The 23,109-nt window shown below is 39.2% G+C and overlaps 1 protein-coding gene, 2 non-coding genes and 2 pseudogenes across 3 annotated transcripts; 4 read left to right on the top strand and 1 right to left on the bottom strand.

Moving 5' to 3' along the window:
* The first annotated feature begins 4,428 nt into the window (after positions 1–4,428).
* On the top strand, positions 4,429–4,592 carry LOC137031393 (U1 spliceosomal RNA). The gene has a single exon (XR_010896534.1). It is a non-coding gene; the product is annotated as a U1 spliceosomal RNA (small nuclear RNA).
* A 9,121-nt stretch (positions 4,593–13,713) lies between these two features.
* Positions 13,714–13,877, top strand: LOC137031392 (U1 spliceosomal RNA). Its single transcript, XR_010896533.1, has one exon. It is a non-coding gene; the product is annotated as a U1 spliceosomal RNA (small nuclear RNA).
* Positions 13,878–14,913: 1,036 nt separating this feature from the next.
* LOC137031401 (U2 spliceosomal RNA) lies at positions 14,914–15,160 on the top strand (annotated as a pseudogene).
* Positions 15,161–16,146: 986 nt separating this feature from the next.
* LOC137031399 (U2 spliceosomal RNA) lies at positions 16,147–16,320 on the top strand (annotated as a pseudogene).
* Positions 16,321–16,888: 568 nt separating this feature from the next.
* Positions 16,889–20,433, bottom strand: LOC137030648 (uncharacterized). Its single transcript, XM_067401064.1, has 9 exons — positions 20,338–20,433; positions 20,129–20,255; positions 19,697–19,937; positions 19,055–19,611; positions 18,797–18,966; positions 18,233–18,384; positions 18,016–18,150; positions 17,492–17,878; positions 16,889–17,368 (listed from the first exon to the last, which is right to left on the bottom strand). The coding sequence occupies exons 4-6, from the start codon at positions 19,585–19,587 to the stop codon at positions 18,380–18,382; spliced, it is 708 nt and encodes a 235-aa protein (XP_067257165.1). The 5' UTR covers positions 19,588–19,611; positions 19,697–19,937; positions 20,129–20,255; positions 20,338–20,433; the 3' UTR covers positions 16,889–17,368; positions 17,492–17,878; positions 18,016–18,150; positions 18,233–18,379.
* Between the last annotated feature and the right edge of the window lie 2,676 nt (positions 20,434–23,109).

Raw genomic sequence — 23,109 nt, 5'->3', positions numbered from 1 at the left:
TGGACAATTGGGTGGGGCCCCAGATCGAATTTCATTGTCTTATAATACAGCAAAGATTAATAGGGCTGTTTTAGATTAGCGCATCATTCATTTTGCTGCTTCACATTCACATATCGCATTTTGCGCAAAATTAATAAATGACTTTTCAATACCGACCAGATACAATACTGATTTTGGTGGAAACTTTTTATTTTTTTATTTTTTATTTTTTTATGCAGTTTATCGTGTTTTGGAACCAAACTCTTCAAATATAAAAACTGAGTTTGTGTGTGCTGTGCTCATTTGTTTCCATTTCTCCTCGAGAGGCTACGCAACCTTGTTACAGTCAGTATACATTATATATTAGCCTATTATTTCGATTGCCACTTACACTAAATGTAATCAGTCATTGTACTATACTAGGTTTTTTTTTTTTGTTTTTTTGTTTTTTATAAGCGTTCAGGTGTTAATATGGAGCCCTGCTGTAACTGTTCTGTAACTGTTGGCTGTAAGATGGTTCCTGAGCTTTCCAGAATAGTTCTGCTTAGCCACCCTGTTCTCTTGTGTATTTGGTCCATTTAAACAAGACTCTGTTCCCATTCTGTAGGCAACTTCTTTGGCCTGACAAAGTTTCCTGAGTTTTGCAGTGAACCACGGTGTACATTCACTCTTTGCTCGGTGTATTCAGTCTTTGCTCAATATTTTGTTGAAGCACCTTTGGCACCAATTACAGCCTCAAGTGTTTTTGAGTATGATGCTACAAGCTTGGCACACCTATTTTTGGACAATTTCTTCCATTCCTATTTGCAGGACCTGTCAAGCTCCATCAGATTGGATGGATTTTCAGATCACTCCAGAGATGAACCCGATTGAACAAGTCTGGGCTCTGGCTGGGCCACTCAAGGACATTCACAGAGTTGTCCTGAAGCCACTCTTTTGTTATCTTGGCTGTGTGCTTAGAGTCGTCCTGTTGGAAGATGAACCTTCGCCTCAGTCTGAGGTCCAGAGCACTCTGGAGTAGGTTTTTTACATCAAGGATGTCTCTGTAAATTTCTGCATTCATCTTTCCCTTGATCCTGTCTAGTCTCCCAGTTCTTTGCTGCTGAAAAACACCTCCACAGCATGATGCTGCCCCCACCATGCTTCACTGTAGGGATGGTATTGGCCAGGTGATGAGTGGTGCCTGGTTTCCTACAGACATGACACTTGCTATTCAGGCAAAAGAGTTCAATCTTTTTCATCAGACCAGAGAATTGTTTCTCATAGTCTGAGAGTCCTTCAGGTGCCTTTTGGCAAACTCCAGATGGCTGTCATGTGCCTTTTCACTGAGGAGTGGCTTCCATCTGGCCACTCTACCATACAAGCCTGATTGGTGGAGTGCTGCAGAGATGGTAGTTCTTTTGGAAGGTGCTCCTCTCTCCACAGAGAAATGCTAAATGTCTGTCAGAGTAAGACCCTTCTCCCCTGATCGCTCAGTTTGGCCGGGCGGCCCACTCTAGGAAGAGTCCTAGTGGTTCCAAACTTCCTCCATTTATGGATAATGTAGACCACTGTGCTCACTGGGACCTTCAATGCTGCAGAATTTTTTTTGTGCCCTTCCCTAGATCTGTACCTCAATACAATCATGTTGCGGAGGTCTACAGACAATTACTTGGACTTCATGGCTAGGTTTGTGTTCTGACATGCACTGTTAACTGTGGGACCTTTTTATATAGACAGGTGTGTGCTTTTCCAAATGTTTACATTTGATTCTGAATGAGTTTGAGGCTGTGCTCCATGGCTAAAGCTAACATTACACACTGTTGGAGAGATTTATAAAGAATGAAGTTGTGTTTATGCATTATACAGACTGCAAGTGTTTAAAAATGAAAATAACAACATGGCTCTGGTCTCCGTGAATACAGTAAGAAACAATGGTTCTTTAACCACATTTAACAGTACATTAGCAATATGTTAACGAAACATTTAGAAAGACAATTTACAAATATCACTAAAAATATCATGATATCATGGATCGTATCAGTTATTATTGCTCCATCTGCCATTTTTCACTATTGTCCTTGCTTGCTAACCTGCATAAAGTCTGTTGATTCGGCTCTGCTGCTCCAGACGTTAATACTGGCTTGTCTAATGCCTTAAATGGGCTGGTATATGCAAATGTTGGGGGCGTACATATTAATGATCCCGACTGTTGTCACAGTCTGTGTTTTGAGATTCACCTGTTTTTCAGTGGTCTTTTGCACAAATCAAATTTACATAAGGAGGAAACAATGGTGTTTGAGACTCACTGTATGTCATTTCCATGTACAGAACTCTAATTATTTAACTATGCTGAGATAAATTCAATTTTCAATTCTAGGGCACCTTTAATGTAGGTGGACTTGAACTTGAACTTGAAAAATGGTGTGTACTGATGTCTTTCTGTGATTGAAACAACATTTCTTATGATGATCATTCATGTTTATGTGATTCTATAAATGAACTAGTTGGAAGAGATGATTGGTTCACGAGCCGCTTGAACTGAGGTGCTACAGCGACCTGTCATGACACATAAAGAGCCACAAAACAGTATTGTTTAAATATTTTTAAAAATGACAAAATTTGAGACTTTGTTTCATATCAAAATGAACCTGCTCTGTCTTGTCTGTAGGGCTGTGCTCAGAATATCGATACAACGATACATCGTCATGAACTCCTGACGATGTGCGTATCGATACAGCAGCTGCCGTATCGTGTCTGTCTTGCTTTTAAATCTAGCCAATCATGTGACGTCATGTGACGCTCTCGAACGGAGAAACACGCAATCTCCAAATCATCGATCAATGTGTGCTAACGTTTTAAGACAGGTCGACGGTATATAAATCATGGCCGAACGAAGCCAAACCGTCCATTCAGAAACCAAGAAATTTGAAGGCCGATCTCTCAGGTTGAGGCGCGAGCTGGCTTGACTGACGTTTTCGTGAGGATATAGTTTATGGACTGTTTTGATTTCGGTAATTACATCTAGAAAGTTAAAAGCAGTGATGGCATATATAATAGAGATATCTGAAAGCGAAACGAAAGTGATATTGACTCGTCCAGTGGGAAGGACGCACGAGAGACCTGCGCATTTAATTAGTATGTGTATACTAATACAGTAACAAATGTATTGCTCTTGGTTGGTTCATGTTAATACATTATATGATGTTTAATTAATGAACCTTATTGTTAAGTGTGTATTGTAAACTCATGTAACGCATATTTTGTAGACCACGTTAATAAAAACGTATGTTGTTCTAGAACATATTTTTAGTTCATATCCAAAAAAATAATTTTTACAGATGAAAAAAACAAACAAAAAAACAGGTAGTATAGACATTATTATGATATTATAGCCGATATAATTAACTAACTTAGTTTTCTTACAAGTAAACTTACTGTTGCAATTGTCATTGAGCTTTATTGATATGCTTCAGTGTCACTATAATTGTCAATTTAGTTACTGAGGGAGTGACTTTAAAAGCAAGCTTTTAAAAGAAGCTTTTTTTGTGACTTTTTTTTTTATATTTCATTTAAATAATAGTTTTTTTTAATGATAAAAACAATAGTTTTTTCAGTTATCATGACTGTTATAACACTGGTTATTCAATAAATACATATTACTGTTACTTATCTCTGCTCAAAAGAAATTTAAATTCTAAATTGAACCATATCGTGATAAGTATCGTATCGTGGCTTTAGTATCGTGATGCGTATCGTATCGTGAAATTGTTGGTGATACACAGCCCTACTTGTCTGTCGACGTGTTGTCAGTGTCTTCTTTGCTCCGCGATGTAATTTTCACTGTGTGAGAACATGAGTGGCAAGAGATCGGCATCATGGCTTGTTGAACGTAGCAACAGTAACTAAAGGGTCTTTACACGGGTCTTTGTCTTCCACTATCAGTTTACTGAAGCCAGTTATCATTTCATGTGGGCAATTCATAGATTTGTCAAAAAATGAAGTATGATTCTTTGGTTTCACTCTTATTTGGCCACTATCTTGTTGCTCTAGCTATATAATCCTGTATAATGTCCCTATTAAATTATGAAAATTGAAAGTTTGTACTTATGAAAGTGTCAGTGAGCACAAAAAATTAGAGCAAACACCCAAATTATTAGTGTCTTTTGCCTGATTGGTAGAGTACATTCAAATCTTGAGATTGCCTGTGCCTGATAGATCATCTTCTATGATTGGTAGAGAGATCTACAGTTGAGTGTACAGTGAATGTAGACCAACCTAATTGTAAACAGTCAACATAGACTGTAAAAATGACATGACTGATGATTAAACAAAATCCAGAGTTTAGAGTATAGATTGAGGGTTTAGAATAGATCACCATGATGAACCATATGTAGTGAAGTGACTCCTCACCCTCTTTGAGAATGATGTTCCCTCAAGTGTCCCCTCTACAGGGTGCGTGTGGAACTCATACTTACCTGGCAGGGGAGACACCATGATCAAGAAGGTGGTTCACCCAGGGCGAGGCTCAGCCATTGCACTCCGGTTGTGCTGACCCCTGCGAATTCCCCAAATGTGGGAATCTCGACTGCATAATTTCTGGTAGTGGGGGACTGCGTTCGCGCTCTCCCCTGATCTTCTGGTCTAATAATAGAGTAGAGGGTATACATCATTGACGTCACTTACTCGCTGGAATGCGCTCCCTTAGCTGGACTGAGTGGTAAAAGAACCTGTTGCATGATTGGATTTAATAGGGGAAACTGCGAAAACGCGAATAAAACAACGATTATACTAAAGTTTGGACTTGAAAGTGTTCCTTGTAACTTGTCAAATAAACCTAATCCATGGATATTGACATGCAGCCAGGAGTCCTGTTTCCTGACATTTATATGTGCCTGATTTAGATGCAGGGAAATACATAAAGCAAATCTACCTGTGATTATTTTATATAACTAGGTTTAAAGGGATAGTTCACCGAAAAATAAAAATTTGATGTTTATCTGCTTACCCCCAGTGCATCCAAGATTTAGGTGACTTTTTTCTTCAGTCGAATGCAAATTATGATTTTTAACTGCAACCGCTGCCGTCTGTCAGTCAAATAATAGCAGTAGATGGGAACTTCAACTGTAACAGTAAATAAAACTTGCTTAGACAAATCAAAATTAAAACCTGCGGCTCGTGACGACACATTAATGTCCTAAGACACGAAACGATCGGTTTGTGCGAGAAACCGAACATTATTTATATAATTTTTACCTCTAATACACCACTATGTCCAACTTCGTTCAGCTTCCTGTTAGTGAGGTCAAAAAACGCGTTGTGATGACGGAAGTGATGTCTCGCCCATATACTTCAATGAGCGCGAGACATCACTTCCGTTGTCAGAGCGCGATCAGACCTCACTAGCCGGAAGCTGAACGAAGTTGGACATAGTGGTGTATTAGAGGTAAAAAATTATATAAATAAATACTGTTCGAAGTTTTTTCGACTCTTATTGTTCAAGTTTCCAATCACTGCTATTATTTGACTGACAGACGGCAGCGGTTGCAGTTAAAAATCATAATTTGCATTCGACTGAAGAAAAAAAGTCCTCTACATCTTGGATGCACTGGGGGTAAGCAGATAAACATCAAATTTATTTTTGGGTGAACTATCCCTTTAAATCCGAGTAATCACTTATATCAATGTCAATATCGTCATATTGTCCAGCCCTAAAACTTGTATAGTTTTTGTTAGTTTGTGTTTATTTAAAAACACCCAGTTATGCAGAATATAAGATGGTAATTATTTATTTGAGTTGTTAACACAGTATATAATGATACAATATATATATGGCATGATTTTACCTCAAAATCCAACAATTTGACACAAAATGATAACTGCAAATCCATGTTTCTCTGCCTGCAGTCCAGTTGTTCCTGTGAATTGCAGTGATTCATTTGCTTCTTTTTTCTGTAGCTCTCAGCACTCTTTAAAGGTGATAGAGAGGATTTTTTTGTCAACTGAGAATCCAAAGACTGTTACTGAGTTTTTGAAATGAGCGCATGCATAAGAACAGCCCCCCTCCTTCACAGCTTGTTTCAAAGGAAAGCCTCCCAAAACTCGTGCACGGGTATTGGAACATGAGTGTTTACCACCGGCATTCGCTGTGTCGTGTTTTTTGGATTCATTATGTCGGACTTACCGCAGGTAGCTCATAATCTGCAGTTATTCCTGTCTCCTGACAATAACATTGCATGCAGCACCTGTGGAGAGTGGAAAGTTACTGGAGCGCGCAGCCGCGCTCGTCTCTCACAAGGAACTTCACGGCAGTGATTGACAAGCCAGAGGGCCAATCTTTACGCGATGATCGCGTAAACGATTGGCTGATGTTGAAGGCCCTACCTCGTGCACAGATGATGTATATTAATATTATTCCTTTCAGTGCACCTAATAAATAGTCTTTGATCAGTTAGTAAAGACATTTTCAAGTAATATTGCAAAAATGTATAAAACAAAACATCCTCTTTAGCACCTTTTAATGTATACCTCAGATTTTGTCAAAGCTATTTGTACAGTCAATCACAAAGCTCTTTCCCATTATGGATGTGTTTTGTGTGTTTTTCGCGGCATTCACGATGAAAACCAATACTGCCGCTCAGTCTTTCTGCCAATCAGTGGGCGTGACCGCAGTCATACCGATCGACAGTGATGTCACGTGCATACCCTCTATAGAATCAACATTATGAAGCTGCAGGCCCAGAGGCCCAACTGCACACTCAGGCCTGCACGCTCAGACCTGCACTCCCAGAACTATCGTTTTTTCCCAGACAGTGCCGGAAGGTTATTTAACCTGATTAGATATTACCTAACCTGAATTCAATTGCTGATAGATTGCAACTTACACTATTTTTCTACTAGAAAATATTATGCTATTACTGAATGCATTATTATATAAAATATTACACATACTAGGTTATGATTTAATGCATTAAGTCTGGTTTATTTTTATTAATTGTATTTGTAATAGAAATTGTTCAGTTACTTAAATATTTTCATAGTCATTTATTGTTTTCCTAATTCTTAAGGATTTATCACATTCTTCAGTATAGAGTTAGGGGATGAACATTAACTCTATATTTACATACAATAAATGATTTTTGTATTCTTTTTCATGAGGTCCAAGTCATCCAGCTGTAAACAATGCAGAGAAAAATGGTGAAAAAAAAAATTGGGTTAATAATGTATATATTGCATATTAAACAACATCAAATAAAATAAATGCTTTACATTCTTGATGGGGAGATTTTTCATTTCTCGAGCAACTCTTCGGACAAATTCCTCAACTTCACTAAAAGAAAAGAAATGTTGTGTAACACAAAAATCCAACAGTCTGTGTACAAAAAATTTAAAACATACCTTGAGTGATAAGTGGGGCCCTGGAGGAACATCTCTTCAGCCTCCTGCCAAGACAAATAAACCAATTAATAAAATTAAACAAAACATGCACACACTGCAGAACATAAACATGCTCATGTTCAAACACGTTACAATTTTTCACTATAATAAGATGTACACTTGCTAATATTATCTTCATGCTGACCGATCTATTAAAATGTTATTAATCTATCAATCTATTAAATTTTTTCCAGCCGTGTTGGTTGAAAAACAGAGGCATCACAAAAAGGGCAGTGACAATGACTGCAGCATTTGGTGCACTGTTTTAGATCTGGCAGAGACCCCCCTTTTTGAATTGTAATATCCATCTGAGAAAAAATACACACAAGTCACACACAAATTATTTAGACAACCCAACAGTTCTACGCAGATTACTTGATATTTTGATGAAAATAAACTCAAGGCCGCATTTTACTCCAAAGATCGTATTTGTAATTATTACAGAACTTATTTCTAATTGTTACACTGTTATTGTCTATGGTAGCACTTTGAGATTTGTAAAGTACAATAAAAATGTGCAATATTATTTTTCCTACACATACTACAACTATTAATAGTAAATGTAGTAATTAGTATGAAATAATAGTAGTTAATACAGCTATACGTACAGTAGACCTACATAGTACTAAAATATGTTACACATAATAATTGTATTATATATTATACATTTTATTTTAACATTTTTACTTTAACGTTTTTTATTTTGTTAGAAAACATATTAAGCATCCCAGAATGGTACAATAACATAGAAAATAAGAGCAGGCTGTAAATATTATAAAATTTAAATTTTGAATGAAAGGTAGATTGCGGTCAGTAACTATAGTGTAACTATAGGCAGGAGGGGGCGGTCTGACAATAACCCAGTTGCTCCCGAGATCCTTTGACATTCTCGGATCTGTGCTTGAACTTGAAGTAAACAAAACTTTTTTGCAGTGGTGGTTTTCACACAGTCACCAGTTTCCTGTCCTGAGAAACCTGGTAAGATATGTTCTTTGCATTAGAGGTCTGCGCGAGTGCACCTTCAGAGAACATTAAACTTTTGTGATCGGATTTTGGAGGAGAGATGTTCTGAAACGGTCGTCAGTCACTGTCAATCTGTTCTTGCATGGTTGTTAAAAAAGATTATGCGATTATTCATTTTGCAGTATAGCTACTAAGCCAACAGTTTTCGTTTGAGTTTTGTATTTATGTAGTTTTGAGGGACATGTTGTAGGCTATTTAATTTTGCCTATTTTTTGTGATATTTAGCCTACTATTCTTTGTAACATTTTTTTTCTCTGACATTTTTTAGAGCGTTGACAGCATCATAAGACAAATAACAAATAAAAATCTTGTATGTGCTATGCAGCATTTTATAATTGTTATCCCCAATCACTCTCTTTCATTAGGGGAAGTTTAAATGCGAGATTCTGGAAACAATCTCAATTTAGGGGGACCCGTCGGGTAGGGAAGAAAATCACTATGTGGGTAGCGGGGCAACACAGAGTGAATTTTAGGTGGGAGCGGGTGCGTGCAGAATAGAACCTGGCGGTAGCGGGACCGCGCAGACCTCTACCCTGAATAGACCCTTTTCACATGACGTCACACAGCTTCCGTTTGGACTGGAAGCAGTGGATCCTCACTTCCGTCAGCGTAGTGGAATATTAGCGCCGCTCGAATTAAGTGCACCCAAAAGTTGTACATATGCCACAAATGTGGTTAGAGGATGACTGTAGTCGCCTAATTTCATGTATATTCAAGGCGAGGTGTTTGGCAGATCTCAAACGAACTTACCGATCAGCGAGATTTGCTGTTTGAAGTCGGAGGAGTTGAATACATAGGCCTACTTAAGCCATACACTTTCTGCTGCCCGTAGTCACTTGCAAACTTTGCTGTCTTTATTGCAGATTAAGCTGTTTATATGTATTTGTCAGAATTTGTGAAGTAAATGCATGTTTCCGACATTTACGTGCAGTAAAAAAACCTTTTCATTCAATGTTTAATGTACATTTCAGTGCCTGAATGTAGCTACAATGAAGATCAACATAAGCTTATTCTTTTTAAACAGTCTATTTTTTTTTCAATTTTATTTTGATAAACATGACATAGATAAGTAATTACAATTGTTTAATATTTCTAAATGAAGACTGTTAATGTTGTAAAAACAGACTCCTGTATGTGGCATTTTTACCATAGTAAAAAAAAAATCATCTCTTTATTGCAGAACAAGACTTGCATACAAAAAGGAGGATTTACAAAGGTACTCATTGTTATAGCAGCATTAAATGAACGAAATCAAATTATTTCTCCAGGGAATAACATTAAATGAATACTTTCGTTTTGTATTTTCAATACACTTCTTACAAATTGTACAATCTTAATATATTGCAGCAGTTCAGTTTAAACTGGATGATGTAAAATTATCTAAAATCTTCACACCATTAATTCTTCAGAGTATTATATGTGTAGTGTTACTTTCAGGTGTCCATTACTCATAAATAAATCTCACAAGAACAATACCGTTATCATAGCCTACCAGTTATTCTTGTTATTCCAAATAGGCTAACAGATTTATGTGGACACACAATCATTGTGATAAAACTCTTGACAGCAATTCAAGGATACAACATTGCTAAAGTTTCTGCTCACGGAAACCCTAAGCAAGGCAGTTACAGAAAGGAAATAATAAATAACGTTACCAGAAGAACCTGACTGTGTAAACCCTTGACATAAACAGTTTGCATTTAAAGTTATTAAAGCATTTTCCCGAGAAGTCGTCGGCGTGAAGGTAAGGCGGAACAACTGATCCACTGCTTTGCGGATAGGCAGAAGTTAACTGACGTCATTGTGAAAAGGGCCTATAGTCGACGATTCGAAGCTTTGATAGGAGGAGCATGATTTGACTATCTCGCAGTCGAATCTTCGCAGAGGTGTAACGAGACGAGATACAGGGGGTGCTCAATATCTGATTTTACAAAGAACTACCGGTTTTCTCCCAATAAGTTAATATACAGCCTATTATGATAATGCTATAAATAAAAAATGAATGAATGAATTAATTAATGAATCTGTTAAATATTTTTAATATGCATGAATAAATCCAACCACCCCTGTGACAGAGTTAATTTTCACTTTCCATGATCCGTGACCAATAGAGGAGCATCTTGGCGGCAGGGATTGAAATCTTTAACAATGTCTGGGATAAGAAAATCTAAAGTATAAAATTGGATGCACTTTGAAATGGTAAAAGATGATCCAAAAAAGTGCGGCGCACTTCTGCTGGCCAACGTTAATGAGCTAACTAATGTTAGCTGACTAGTGCGCTATTTAAAATACTCAAACGGACACAAGGCAGATCGCGTGAGACTGGATTTTTTTTTTTTTTTTTTTTTTTCTCGATCAGGTAGGGGAAAAGTGATTTCAAAACATTTCAGCTGGTTCTAATTTGATTTTTGGATGCTGTGAATGTTTAGCTAAAAAGACTGCCACTCCAGTACAATATATTGTGATTCTGGAATCCACTGCTGCTTCAATATGTATCTTTTAAAGGCGCTACAGAGGATGTTTTGTTTTATACATTTTTGCAATATTACTTGAAACGGTCTTTACTAACTGATAAAAGACTATTTATTAGTTGCACTGAAAGGAATAATATTAATATACATCATCTGTGCACAAGGTAGGGCCTTAAGAACATCGCGTAAACGATTGGCCCTCTGGCTTGTCAATCACTGCCATTTCGTTCCTTGTGAGAGATGTGCGCAGATTGGCAGATTATGAGTTACCTGCGGTGAGTCCGACATAATGAATCCATTAACAGGACACGAATGCCGGTGGTAAACACTCATGTTCCAATACCCGTGCACGAGTTTTGGGAGGCGTTCCCAAACGCATGCGCTCATTTCAAAAAGTCAGTAACAGTCTTTGGTTTCTCAGTCGACGAAAAGATCCTCTGTAGCACCTTTAAGTTATTAATCAACATTTATCTTTCTGTTAAATTATTTGAATGACTTCTTCAGCGTATGTTAAAACATTTTCTTTTTTTAAACACTAGAAAATAAGTCTGAATATTGTCTGTACCTCACTGAGACCAAAAATATATTGGTCTATTCAGTTGGCTTGAAAATTATACACTTTTAAAAGCTGAAGTGATTTCCTTGTTTTATTTACTAGTTAAAGTACAGTATAACTCAATATTTTAACTAATTGCTAAAGTAGAATAATCGAACAAAGCTTACTGATTAATCAGTGCAATAATTGATGATTAGTCGAATAATCGTTCTAATAATCGATAGATTAATCGATTATCAAAATAATCGTTTGTTGCAGCCCTATTCACAACGTGATTGGTCGAATTTTATGACGTATTGCCTATTTTGAGACAAAACTTACCGAACATCCAAAACAATGCTGTTTGCTGAGGTAAATGCGCTCATTGTGTGTGCGTAGCCTGCATATGATGGTATTTTGGCCAACTCGTGAAGAGCTTATAAAATGTGCAAAGTAGTCAAAACAGCGGCGGGAATCCATCCGTCACACACACAAATGATCTGCTGCGTGGAGACGCGCGTCTGATGCCTATGATGGGCAAACTCGCGTCTATGATGAGAAAAACCAACATGCGTGAGGATTCTGTCCTTTTTAGGGTCTCGTCTTCCTGTTTTTGGTTCGTTTACATGTCTTTGGTCCATGTTGCGTTCATATATCATTCGGACCGTACCAGAGTTCATTTGGAAGCGGACCGAGACCCATCTTTTCAGCGGTCTCGGTCCGCTTGTTTGGTGCGCGCCAGGATTCGGATGGCAGCGTTCACATATGTTCAAATGAACCACACTAACCGAGCAATCGCACCAGGGTTCGTTTTAATCAAACCAAACATGACAAGTGTGAACGCACCCTTAGAGCTTGGAGTGTCTCTTGCCTGATTGGTAGAGTGCAGTCAAATCTTCTTCTGTGATTGGTAGAGAGATGGTGAGTGTACAGTGAATGTAGACCAATCAGAAGGTCTAACTGTCAACAGTCAGAGTAGACTGTATGACTGTAAAATGACATGACTGTCTGATTTAACAAAATCCAGAGTTTACAGTATAGATTGAGGGTTTAGAATAGGCCTATTTACTGTTTGTAAACATTCGGGATGCGCGCGCATCATGGTTGCAGAGAACCCGGGAGTGATAACCAGTACGACTAGAGAGTTAAGACGAAGCGGTTCAAAGTAGTTAAGATTTAGGAACATTATAGAATATTTTGATTTTTTTTTTTTAATTATTTTTTTTTTTTAAATGTTGTCGCCATATCACAGCAGCTTCACCCAGCGATACACAGTTATTTTAAAAAAAAATAACATTACCGAGTGGTATACAGCTTACGGATCCGTTTGCCATAGCACCTTGTCAGTTTTTAAATGATGAAACGAAATGGCCAAGCATCCAGTGGCCAGATACATATATTTACCTGATTGACACCTCAAGTGTATACTCAGGAGAAGCTAAAAGCTTATAAGTCTCTTGACGCGTACAACTTTGTTTTTTGTTTTGTTTGTCACGAATTAAAAGAATAAAAAGTAAATTTCGAGTTTATATCTCACAATTCTGACTTTTATTTCTCGCAAATCTCAGTTTATATCTCACGTTTCTTACAAAGAAAAACAATTGTGAGATATACTCGTTTCTGTCTTTTCTGAATTGCAATTTATCCCGCAATTCTGACTTTTTCCCCCTCAGAATTGTGAAATAAACTCACAATTGCGAGTAATAAAGTCCGAACTGGGAGTAATAAACACGCAAATGCAAGAAAAAAGTCAGAATTGTGAAATTAAAATTGTATAGACTGTTTAAAAGTTATCTATGTGAAATGTTATAGGTTTAAATATTATTTCAATGCTGTAACTGCTATGTATGTATGCCCTCTGAACTGCATATGTGAATATTATGTAGACTTACTGTTTACATCAAATTCCTGCTTTAATAGTCGACTAATCCTTGCAGGTGTCATCAGTCCAGTCTGTGAAACATCTCCGTTTAGCTTCAAAGGACGTTTTCAACAATGGTTTTCTTTAAAAATGAAGACTATATTTTTTGCATTCCGATTCCAACATCCAGAGGCACGACAAAACATTTTTCTCTTATTCTGTGGAATTTGCACATTTTCCTCCAATTGCTACTGCAATTTTTTCTGCAACCACTATGCGCGCGCAGCTGCAAGTGACGTCATTGTGACGTCTGCTCCAAAGTGGTCTATAGATCACCATGATGAACCATATGTAGTGAAGTGACTCCTCACCCTCTTTGAGAATGATGTTCCCTCAAGTGTGGCCTCTACAGGGCGCGTGTGGAACTCATACTTACCTGGCAGGGGAGACACCATGATCAAGAAGGTGGTTCACCCAGGGCGAGGCTCAGCCATTGCACTCCGGTTGTGCTGACCCCTGCGAATTCCCCAAATGTGGGAATCTCGACTGCATAATTTCTGGTAGTGGGGGACTGCGTTCGCGCTCTCCCCTGATCTTCTGGTCTAATAATAGAATTGAAATGTGGTAAGTTATTACTTTTATTTGAAGATGTTGTTACATCAAAATTTATCTTTCTTTTTGATTCATCAATTGGTACAGTAGTATCTCTGATAGGGGTGTGATGACAGTTAATTATTCAAATAAACAGATGAAGATCTAAAAAACAAAAATTCAAGATAATGGGCAGAAAAGTAAATGTTTCTCTGATAAAGGTGTTTAAGAGGTTTTATATATTTAAAAGGTGCTCTAAGTGATGTCACACGTATTTCGGCCAAAAAATTGTCACATACAGCGAACATCTCCTCACTATCTGCCTGTCCCCTGAACACACTGTAAAAAAATGCTGTCTCGGTAGTCGCCACAAGCTCCAAAAACGGCAATAAAAACAAACTGGTGCAGCCTGGACCACGAAACATAATAAACATGCTCCAGTCAATAACCGACAAGAATGATTTTAAATGCGCGTTCATGACTGTTACAGGAAGCACGGAGGGGAGGGGGAGGAGGAGGGAGGGTCTAGCTAGCCTCTGTTGTGTTTGACAACACTTTGAACGTCAACAGAAAGTTACTCCATCCAGGATCACTTAGAGAGCACCTTTAATATATGGTTACATTTTTAAAATGTAGTATGCCCCCAACTTTTTATCTTTGTCTCCAATCACATTTTAATGTTCTTTCATGCCTGTAGTGAGTGTGATGTAGGTCTGTAGAGTTATTGTGTTTGAACCCATCCCCCCTCGTAATGTCCCCTCCCCCCTTCTCACCCTTTATCCAATCACATTATCACAGCTTTCTACACCCATTTCTTGAGCCTTTTTCAAATCTGAGGTGTGAACGACCAGTGCTTGTATAAGGCTTAAAGGGGTCACAAAACTGAAAAACACCTCCACAGGGGGCCCCTTAGTTTAGCAGTGTTAACAATTACATTCTATACAAGAATTGTTTGAGTAAAAAATAAAATAAAAGCTTACCGTCATCAGATTTACTGTCTCCTAGAATGTGGTTGCTACTGTTGACCATTTGTGGGTATCGCTTCTCGGCCTTTTGGCTAAGATCAAGTGTAGTATCTGTTCTTATCAGTATCTGTTCTTATTTATTTCTGAAAATTTTACCAGTAGATTTGACAACCCCTGTGTCTTTTAATCTCCCTAAAGAATACAGTTTTATTAAGAAGTTTTTAAAGAAGTATGTTTTAGAGGGTTTAGATGTCACAGTTTTAACTGACCACAAAACTCTTCTCTCTCTTGTGCAGGACCGGGAGTCAGTGAGTCCAATCCCAGGCCTCACCCTTGATGAGGCCAAGCATGTATGGAAGAACGCTGCCCACCCTGCTCTCCGGAACAGGCATAAGGACCTAGCGTGGATGGTTGCCCATGAGATCCTCCCAGTCCGGGCGGTTATGCACTCCAGAGGCATGGCCAAAGATTCATCTTGCCCACGGATCGGGTGCAATTCCCCGGAGACTGTGCGACATCTGCTCTGGGAGTGCGGTGCTGCGCGGGACCTGTGGGCCAGAACCAGCCCCCTGGTTAACCCGTGCCTGCCAGCGGGTGGGGTCCGGATGGACTACAAGCTCGCCATCCTGGGGGTGGGTCAGGGCTTGAAGGAGCTGACATCAAAACAATTTACCTCGCTCTGGCTCACCCTAAATGCTATAAAGGATGCCATCTGGACCACCAGAAACCTGCTGGTGGGGAAACGCGTTACGGTGCCCCTCCACGCGTGCGAGCAATTGGTAAGATCAACGCTGCAGGAGGCGCCGGGCGTCGTTATTCGGAGGGGGGGCTGGGGTCACACGGAAGAGGTCCCGGCCACCACCGTACCGGGCCGCCCGTAGATGCACCCTCACCAACACCGGCTACGGGAACAGCGGGCCAGCGGGCCGGAGGGCGGGGATCTCCGCTGGGCACTGGAAATGCTGGGCCAGATGCCTGCTTCTGAGAGAGGTGTGATGAGGAACTTGATAGGGACTCACCCCGGTCCTGCACAACAAAGGAACATTTTAACCACAACAACACAAAAGACTTTTTTACCATATACCTGGACTTTCAAACAAAATACACACATAAACACATGGACCTTTGCAACAACACACACACACACAAGTCCTTTAATTTTATTATGTTTTACTGTTACAATATTTTTGTTTTATATTTGAAGTTTTGAGATGTGATGTTTTTTTGGAGAATCTGGTGATTTTTGCTTTGTTTTGTTTGATCTGTTTTTGTTTTTGTTGTGAGTTCAGAAAACTGTGACAATAAAAAACTTTTCGAAAGAAAAAATCTGTTCTTATCAGTTTAATATCTGATACGTGCCCTACCCGGGCACCATATATTAAATTGATTTTTGGAACTGGGAGATGGAATAGGGGCTTGCTCCGTCCACTCCACGCATCGACCCGGTATTGCAGTACTTCTGGGAACGGTGCACCCCCTTTAAAGTGTTCAAAAAAAAGATTTTTTTTTTTTTTTTTTTTGTCAATTGTGGTTGTAGAGTTTTAAAGATTATGTGTTTTTCTTTTTTTAAATATTTGGTAACCTTATAGAAATTATATTATTTATGATTGTATTGAATAGAGTGCTAGTTTAATATTTGTAAAATGCTATTTAGTGATGCTGCCTGTCTTTTTAAAACAGCATGTGAAACATAAAGGCATTATTCAATGATACACTTTTTTGTGAAAAAGCAGTGGGTCAAAGTTTTGCTGATTAGTCCAGTTCAGTTTGGAACTGAACTTCGCAGGAAGTGGCCCTCCAGCAGTGTTAATTTTGACAGCAAATTTAGATTTAGTTTTAGTCCTAGTCTTTTGACTAAAATGTCATTTAGTTTTAGTCATATTTTAGTTGTTTTTAGTCTAGTTTTAGTCGGGGGGTATAAGTGATATTAGCATGATGAGTTGGGGGCTACAATAAGCTATCCAGGCTGTATTGTGTGAATTCTGTGGAACGTGTGAATTCTTTAAAATGTGTTAAGTATGATTGGGACATAGAAGATAATCAGGGTTTTATTTTTTTATTTATTTATTTTCCCTCCTCATTTCAGAATGCCACCAGCCAGGAAAGACCATATTATCTACAAAGTGTATGATGTCATTGATACCATCTAGAATGGGAACAATGATTTTGAAAAGGAATCTGATACTAGTGATGAAGAAGAATGTGGAGATGCATCGAGGCAGCTCTCTGGAGGAGATCGACCTAGTCTTCAATATGGCAGTAGAAGTCATTTTAGTCAACTCCAGGTTGATGAGTCTCTTCTGAAACCGGATAAAATCCTGGACAGTCTTTGTGTTGATTTTTTGGTAAAGGAACACCCACTTTGTTCAGAACCAGATCCTCCACTAGTAGTTTCACTAGTTTACATCAGTCTGTTGTGCTGAGCGCTGATGTCCGAGCTGGTGCGTAACGTCTGAATCAAGAGAGTCTCAACAAGAACGACCCTCTTTGTGCAGCAGTACAGCATGTTGCCCCAGTGTTACCCCTCCTGTTGAAATGTACAATGATCACGTTAAGTTAAAATGTTTACATTTGCTTGGCTGCATTTGAACATCAATCAACACTCAAGAAAATGTTAATATTGCATTTAGGTTAAAAGAAAATGACTCACAAAGGTCAGAGGGTTATGTGGGCTGGGGTGGCAGCCACCCTGTTAAGCTCTGCCTCTGGTCACTCTGGTACGCCGCCTCATCCTCTTCTGTGTCAGGCCGGCCGGGCTTAACCACTTCCTCCACTGGAATGGGTCCATCCTTTGAGAGGTCACTGAGTTAGAAGGCACCAGATTCACCTGTGCTTTGGCTGAAGAGGTATTCCAAGCCAGAGCAGCAGAGGTTTGGAAATTCTCCCCCAGAGTTTCTCCAGCAGCAGGTGTTGAGCCGTTCGATTAGTGAACGGTTCCTGTAAATTGTTGGCCTCTACTAGCAGGAATGCATGGCGAAGCAGACAGGCAAATGGCAACTGTCTTGGAGGAGGTGGAGTCTCAAAACGGGTCCTAAAGCTGACATAATCCGGAAAAAGAGGAAAAAAGAAGCACATTATGCTGCCTGTGAATTTATTTACATAAAAATTAATAATATAAAATAATCTGTTGCACTGCAACTCTATCAAGAGCCTATATAGCTAAAAATGTCATACCTTGGTGACTTGTAGAGGTACCTTGTGACTTGTAGAGGTACAAGTCCTTTCCATTACCCATGCTTTCGTCACCACGAGTACATCTCAGCGAGTATCTCAATGTTGGGGAACAGGCCGCCAGACAAGGATATGACTCTGAAAGAAGAGATGGCACAGTGCCATTAACATTTCCCAGAGATTCTGGAGGGTAAAACAACATTCCATCTGATTTCATTACCCATCGCCTCTTCATTGCACCGGTGCTGTCATGGTACCCCTGAATGTGGGTGAAGAGCCCTCTCTCGGTGTCATCCTTTACCCATGAGAGGTAAGCTGGTGAAATTCCATTAGCATTTTCCCATAGGCACAGGCCCGACCCTCCAGCTCAACCTTTAAAAATGTCAAAACAGTAGAATACATTCTCACTCCAATAATGGGGGGGTATTTTTTAGTTCCTATTACGGTAAGGGATCATGCTGTGTTTCTGTCTGATGGAAATCTGCTCTCATATACTGCTATGGAAAAAATTGAGAGACCACTTAACATTGATTTCTGAACTTGGAGTGGTCTCTTAATTTTTTCCATAGCTGTATATGTTAGTCTTTGCCTTAACACTTTGCTAAACCAGAGATTGTTAAACCTTTCCTGGAGGACCCACAGCCCTGCTCATCTTGTATGTTGCACCCACTTCAGTTCTTGCAGTTGAATCAGGTGTGTTCGATGAGGGAGACACAAAATGTGCAGGGCTGGGGGTCCTTTAGGACAGGATTGAAAACCACTGAACTAAACAATTAACTCTTACTTGTGATCTTGCCAGGTTGTCTGTATTGGCAGAGGAGGGTGGTGTACAAGTCCTTTTGGAGCAGGTACTCCTCACAGTGGCTCTCGAGGACCTGTCTCCACACCTTCGTCATGGTGTTGCCCTCGGTGCGATCCCACATCAGGCGGATGACCTGTTTGTCCACACCACGCCTAAAGTTAAAGCACATACATCTTAGGTATTTTTTCCTAGTGCAATCATTTAGAAATGAAATTATTTTGAAATTATGCAAAGACTAACCGTAATGTTAAGATGGTGGGGAACACTGCTCTGTGAGCTGGACTGAGCTGCTCTATAATGCACGCTTCCCATGAGAGGAAACGACCAATGGCACGCTCCTCTGATTCTTTTGCAGCCTTTCTGCATGCATTACAGGCCAGGACCTCAGTCAGCATGGAGTACCAGCCGGACATGTGGCAGATCTGTCTGACTGTGTGGAAGTAGCCACAGCGGTACAGAAATGCTGTCTTATTGGACCGGGCAGGGCAGTCAGGCCTCGGACAGCGCAGACTGTAACGCCACACTCCGACTGGTCTCCAGAAAAAAACGGGGCTGTGGTAAAAGGAGTCTGCTGAGGGGACTTTCCCTTCCTCCACTCCTGGAAATTCTGGAGGATGAAACCACATCCTGTCATCCTTCAGGACTTTCCTCCACCATGTGTTTCCATGCTTGTCTTTGTAAGACATTGCCCTTTGGAAAAGTCCCTTCTCCTCATCCTCCTTTAGCCACCCGATATCTGCTGTGGGGAGCCCGTTAGGAGCAGACTCCCACATTTTGTGCCATCCTTCGAAAGTCACCTGGTAATATAACAAAGACAAAACATTATGTAACAGCCAACTGAGTACTTAGACCTAAACATGTTCCTTATTTAACAACAGTTACCTCCCGATGTGCAACATCTGCTGCTGAGGTTGCAGTTTCCAGGCATGGCACAGCCACATCAGCACCAGCCACATCAGATGTCCTCTGATGTTCGACACCTGGAGCTGATGCAAGAATATTAATATTATAATGTATAAACTATGGACTTACAGCTGACGGTGGAGCCGCAGAGTCTTCTGGCTTCTGTGGAGGAGCTGGATGGCCCTTTTTTTCTTTTGACTTTTCTTTTTACCCCCTGTTGCTAAATGAGAACAAACACACAGGTATGCAAAAGTCAATGTCAAAGCAATTGACAACTATTTCATCCTCTGAACTTCAGCCATCATCAGCACACAGAGTCTTTATGTTGTCTTGTTAGAAACAGATTATGCATTAATACAATTTCAGGCTATGTTAACATTAATAATTCAAGACATTATTAAACTAATAAACCTTGTCTTTCAAAGGAGGCAAGAGCTTCTACCAGCAGAGCATCATCCGTCCAACCGGCATCATCTTTGTGTCCTGATGAGCTGGAGCTGGCAGCCTCTGAGGGAGGGGCCCTGTCCTTTGGGGGGTTCTGTGAAATACAGGTAAATTTCAGCCTTGGAGTTTGTATTAACTGTTGCACATGGTTTTTACTAAGGGCACTTTAAACCTACCTCTTTGTCGAGAATATATCTCCTGAAGCTTGGTGGTAATGTCCTCCTCCTTCATCACCAGCCACTGCTGCACAGAGCAGTATGCCTCCTGAGCCATTTTGCGTTCGTGGTCCGTCCCTGCTTGTGGGTCAGCCTGAAGGGCCTTGTGCATGCCTTGTGCATGTCCACATTCATCTCAAGGTGGCAGAAGACCTGTGGAAGCAGGTGCACATACCGCAAAGGAAGGTCCTTCACCCAGTCGCCTTGTCTTTCTTTTTTGGCATGCCGGCTTTCTTGGATGTGGAGATCAAGGAGGCTAAAATATCACATAATATAATTAGTTTATGTTAAAAAAACAAATAAGAACATTTTGATTCTGTTTAATGCAACATACTTACCACTTAATGTAGCCAACATCATTCTCCACCAGCCATTGTAAACTTTGTCCGTTGTATTTTCCAAAAGTTATAAATAGCTGGCCAAGGTACTGCACCTCTGATGGTTTTGAGGTAATGGCCCAACATCTCTTTTTTGCTGAAGACAGAAATTGTAATGACTTTAATGACAAGAACAAAAAAGTCTATGCTGCTGTGTAAACAGGGTGGAAACGCATCAACAGCTCAAGTGGCAAGATATTCCTCACACTGACCTTCCTCACAAGCCGTCCTTTTATCAAGGACCGTGCTCTTTTCATAGCAGATATTATGAGAAGCCAGTGACTTGGCTTCCTTTGATGCCTTAAGTAGGCATTGCTGCCTGTCTTTTGGCACAGTTGTGTCCACAATCTGCAAATGTAGTAATAGTGGGTCCATGTTAAACCTGTAGGAAACAGTCTGTTATAATCATCATAATAATAATATGCATAACATTTATGGACTGTAATGTTTTGATTTCTTCATATGTGTATATTTGTTGATTAAATATCAAAGTCTGGTGAAATTTAAAAAAAATATACTTATTGAAGAAAAAAACATTGACATACAATTATTTCCCCTACAGGTACATTATTTTACACAAGGTGATCTATAGACATTTGGTCATAGTGATAATAAAAAAAAAAGTCTAAGCCTAAAATTGAAAATAACTTGTAAAGCATGTTCTATTGCAGTAAAAGTGTGGTAACCATGGTTAATTTGCTGTTTAACTATACTAGACCACGGTTTAACTATATTATATGAACTATGTATAATTAAAACATGTTTATTTATATTTTTCATTAATATTTGTAGAAAGTACGGTCAGCACAGCTAATTTTCATAAGGCCCGTCAAAGAATGCAACGGTCATGATAGTAGTGGCTGACGCTTTTCATTCATTCTCAACCGGACAATTGACGAAATAAAATCAATGAACACAAACGTATATACTTCATAACTTTATGTAAATATTGTTTTTTTTTTTTGTTTTTTGTTTTTTTCATAAGGCCCGTCAATGAATGCAACGGTCATGATAGTAGTGCTGACTCTTTTCATTCATTTAGCCGGACAATTGACGAAATAAAATCAATGAACACAAACGTATTTATATACTTTGTAACTTTGTGAATATTGCAAATAGTCAGTCTTACCACAAACGCTGAAAGAGAGATCGTCAAAGATGCTCTTTTCTCACTATATTTGCATATAAAGATGATCTTTTTACGGGAGCATAGTACACTTGCATATGTCTGTGTAGCCGCTTTTCCGCGCTTCCGATTGGCCGAAAGTCTACAGTTAGAGTGGGCAATGTAGACTTTCAGCCAATCGGAAGCCCGAACTGTCTACAGTCTACAGCATTGCACGTCTGGTAGTGGGGGACTGCGTTCGCGCTCTCCCCTGATCTTCTGGTATAAAAAAAGAATTGAAATGTGTTTGTTTTCTAAGGGGTTACTCCATTTGAAGATGCTACATTACTTAAAAATTAATCTTTTTGATTTGTGAATTGGTACAGCAGTATCTCTGATCAAAGTCAAAGTACCTTTGTCCCGCAAGGGGAAATTGGATTTGCAGCAATGCTCCACATAAAACACATAACATACAACAACACTCACCAACAGAGACCAACCAGCAGAGAAGGAATTCACAGTAACGCCCAATATACTTAATGCAAGGCTTCAAAATAATCATTAGTTGAAATACCATCAAATATTATTATTAACACCATGAATGGTTGATAAATGTTATTTCATATATGTTCATATTTAAGAATTGAAGCCTGTTGGGTAAAACAATAACTTATTGATGCAGTTAAGTCGGTCTGTTATTTTATTCCAACCGTTACGCCACATCAGAAGCTTCCGTACGTTTAGTTTATATGTAGAGTTATGCTTCGCAAATATATTCAGTAGTGGGTAAATAATAACTTAGTGCCTCTGTACTTGAAAACTAGGGTAAATTGTAACTTATCAACAGTTGGTGGAACCAGCCCAGGATAAAAATGTAGAATAATATTATTATAGAATAAATATGCTTATGTTTGCTCTCGCTAACGAGTTGTCAATAGACCTTATGCGCCAGAGAAACCAGCACACAGCCATCTTCAGAATTTTGTCTTAGAAATCTACAGAGCTAAAACAAATTTGATGTATATTTCTATGGCATCTTTGTCAAAGTATCTGGTGAAGTGGATTTACTTATTGTAGAGTTAACGAAAGTTATCATGAGCATTGTAATGTTTGAAGCGGATGTCATAACAAATGCCAGTAGATCGGGAAGACTTTAAAACAAGAGCCTCATTCATAAATTCGTAAGAACCGTCATGCTGTGGAAATACAAACTGGAAGACAGAACACAAGCGCAGCACTGAAAAGGGACAG

This window comes from Chanodichthys erythropterus, chromosome 11 (assembly GCF_024489055.1).
Source record: "Chanodichthys erythropterus isolate Z2021 chromosome 11, ASM2448905v1, whole genome shotgun sequence".
Classification (NCBI taxonomy): Eukaryota; Metazoa; Chordata; class Actinopteri; order Cypriniformes; family Xenocyprididae; genus Chanodichthys; species Chanodichthys erythropterus.
This window is presented reverse-complemented; position numbering and strand designations above follow the sequence as displayed.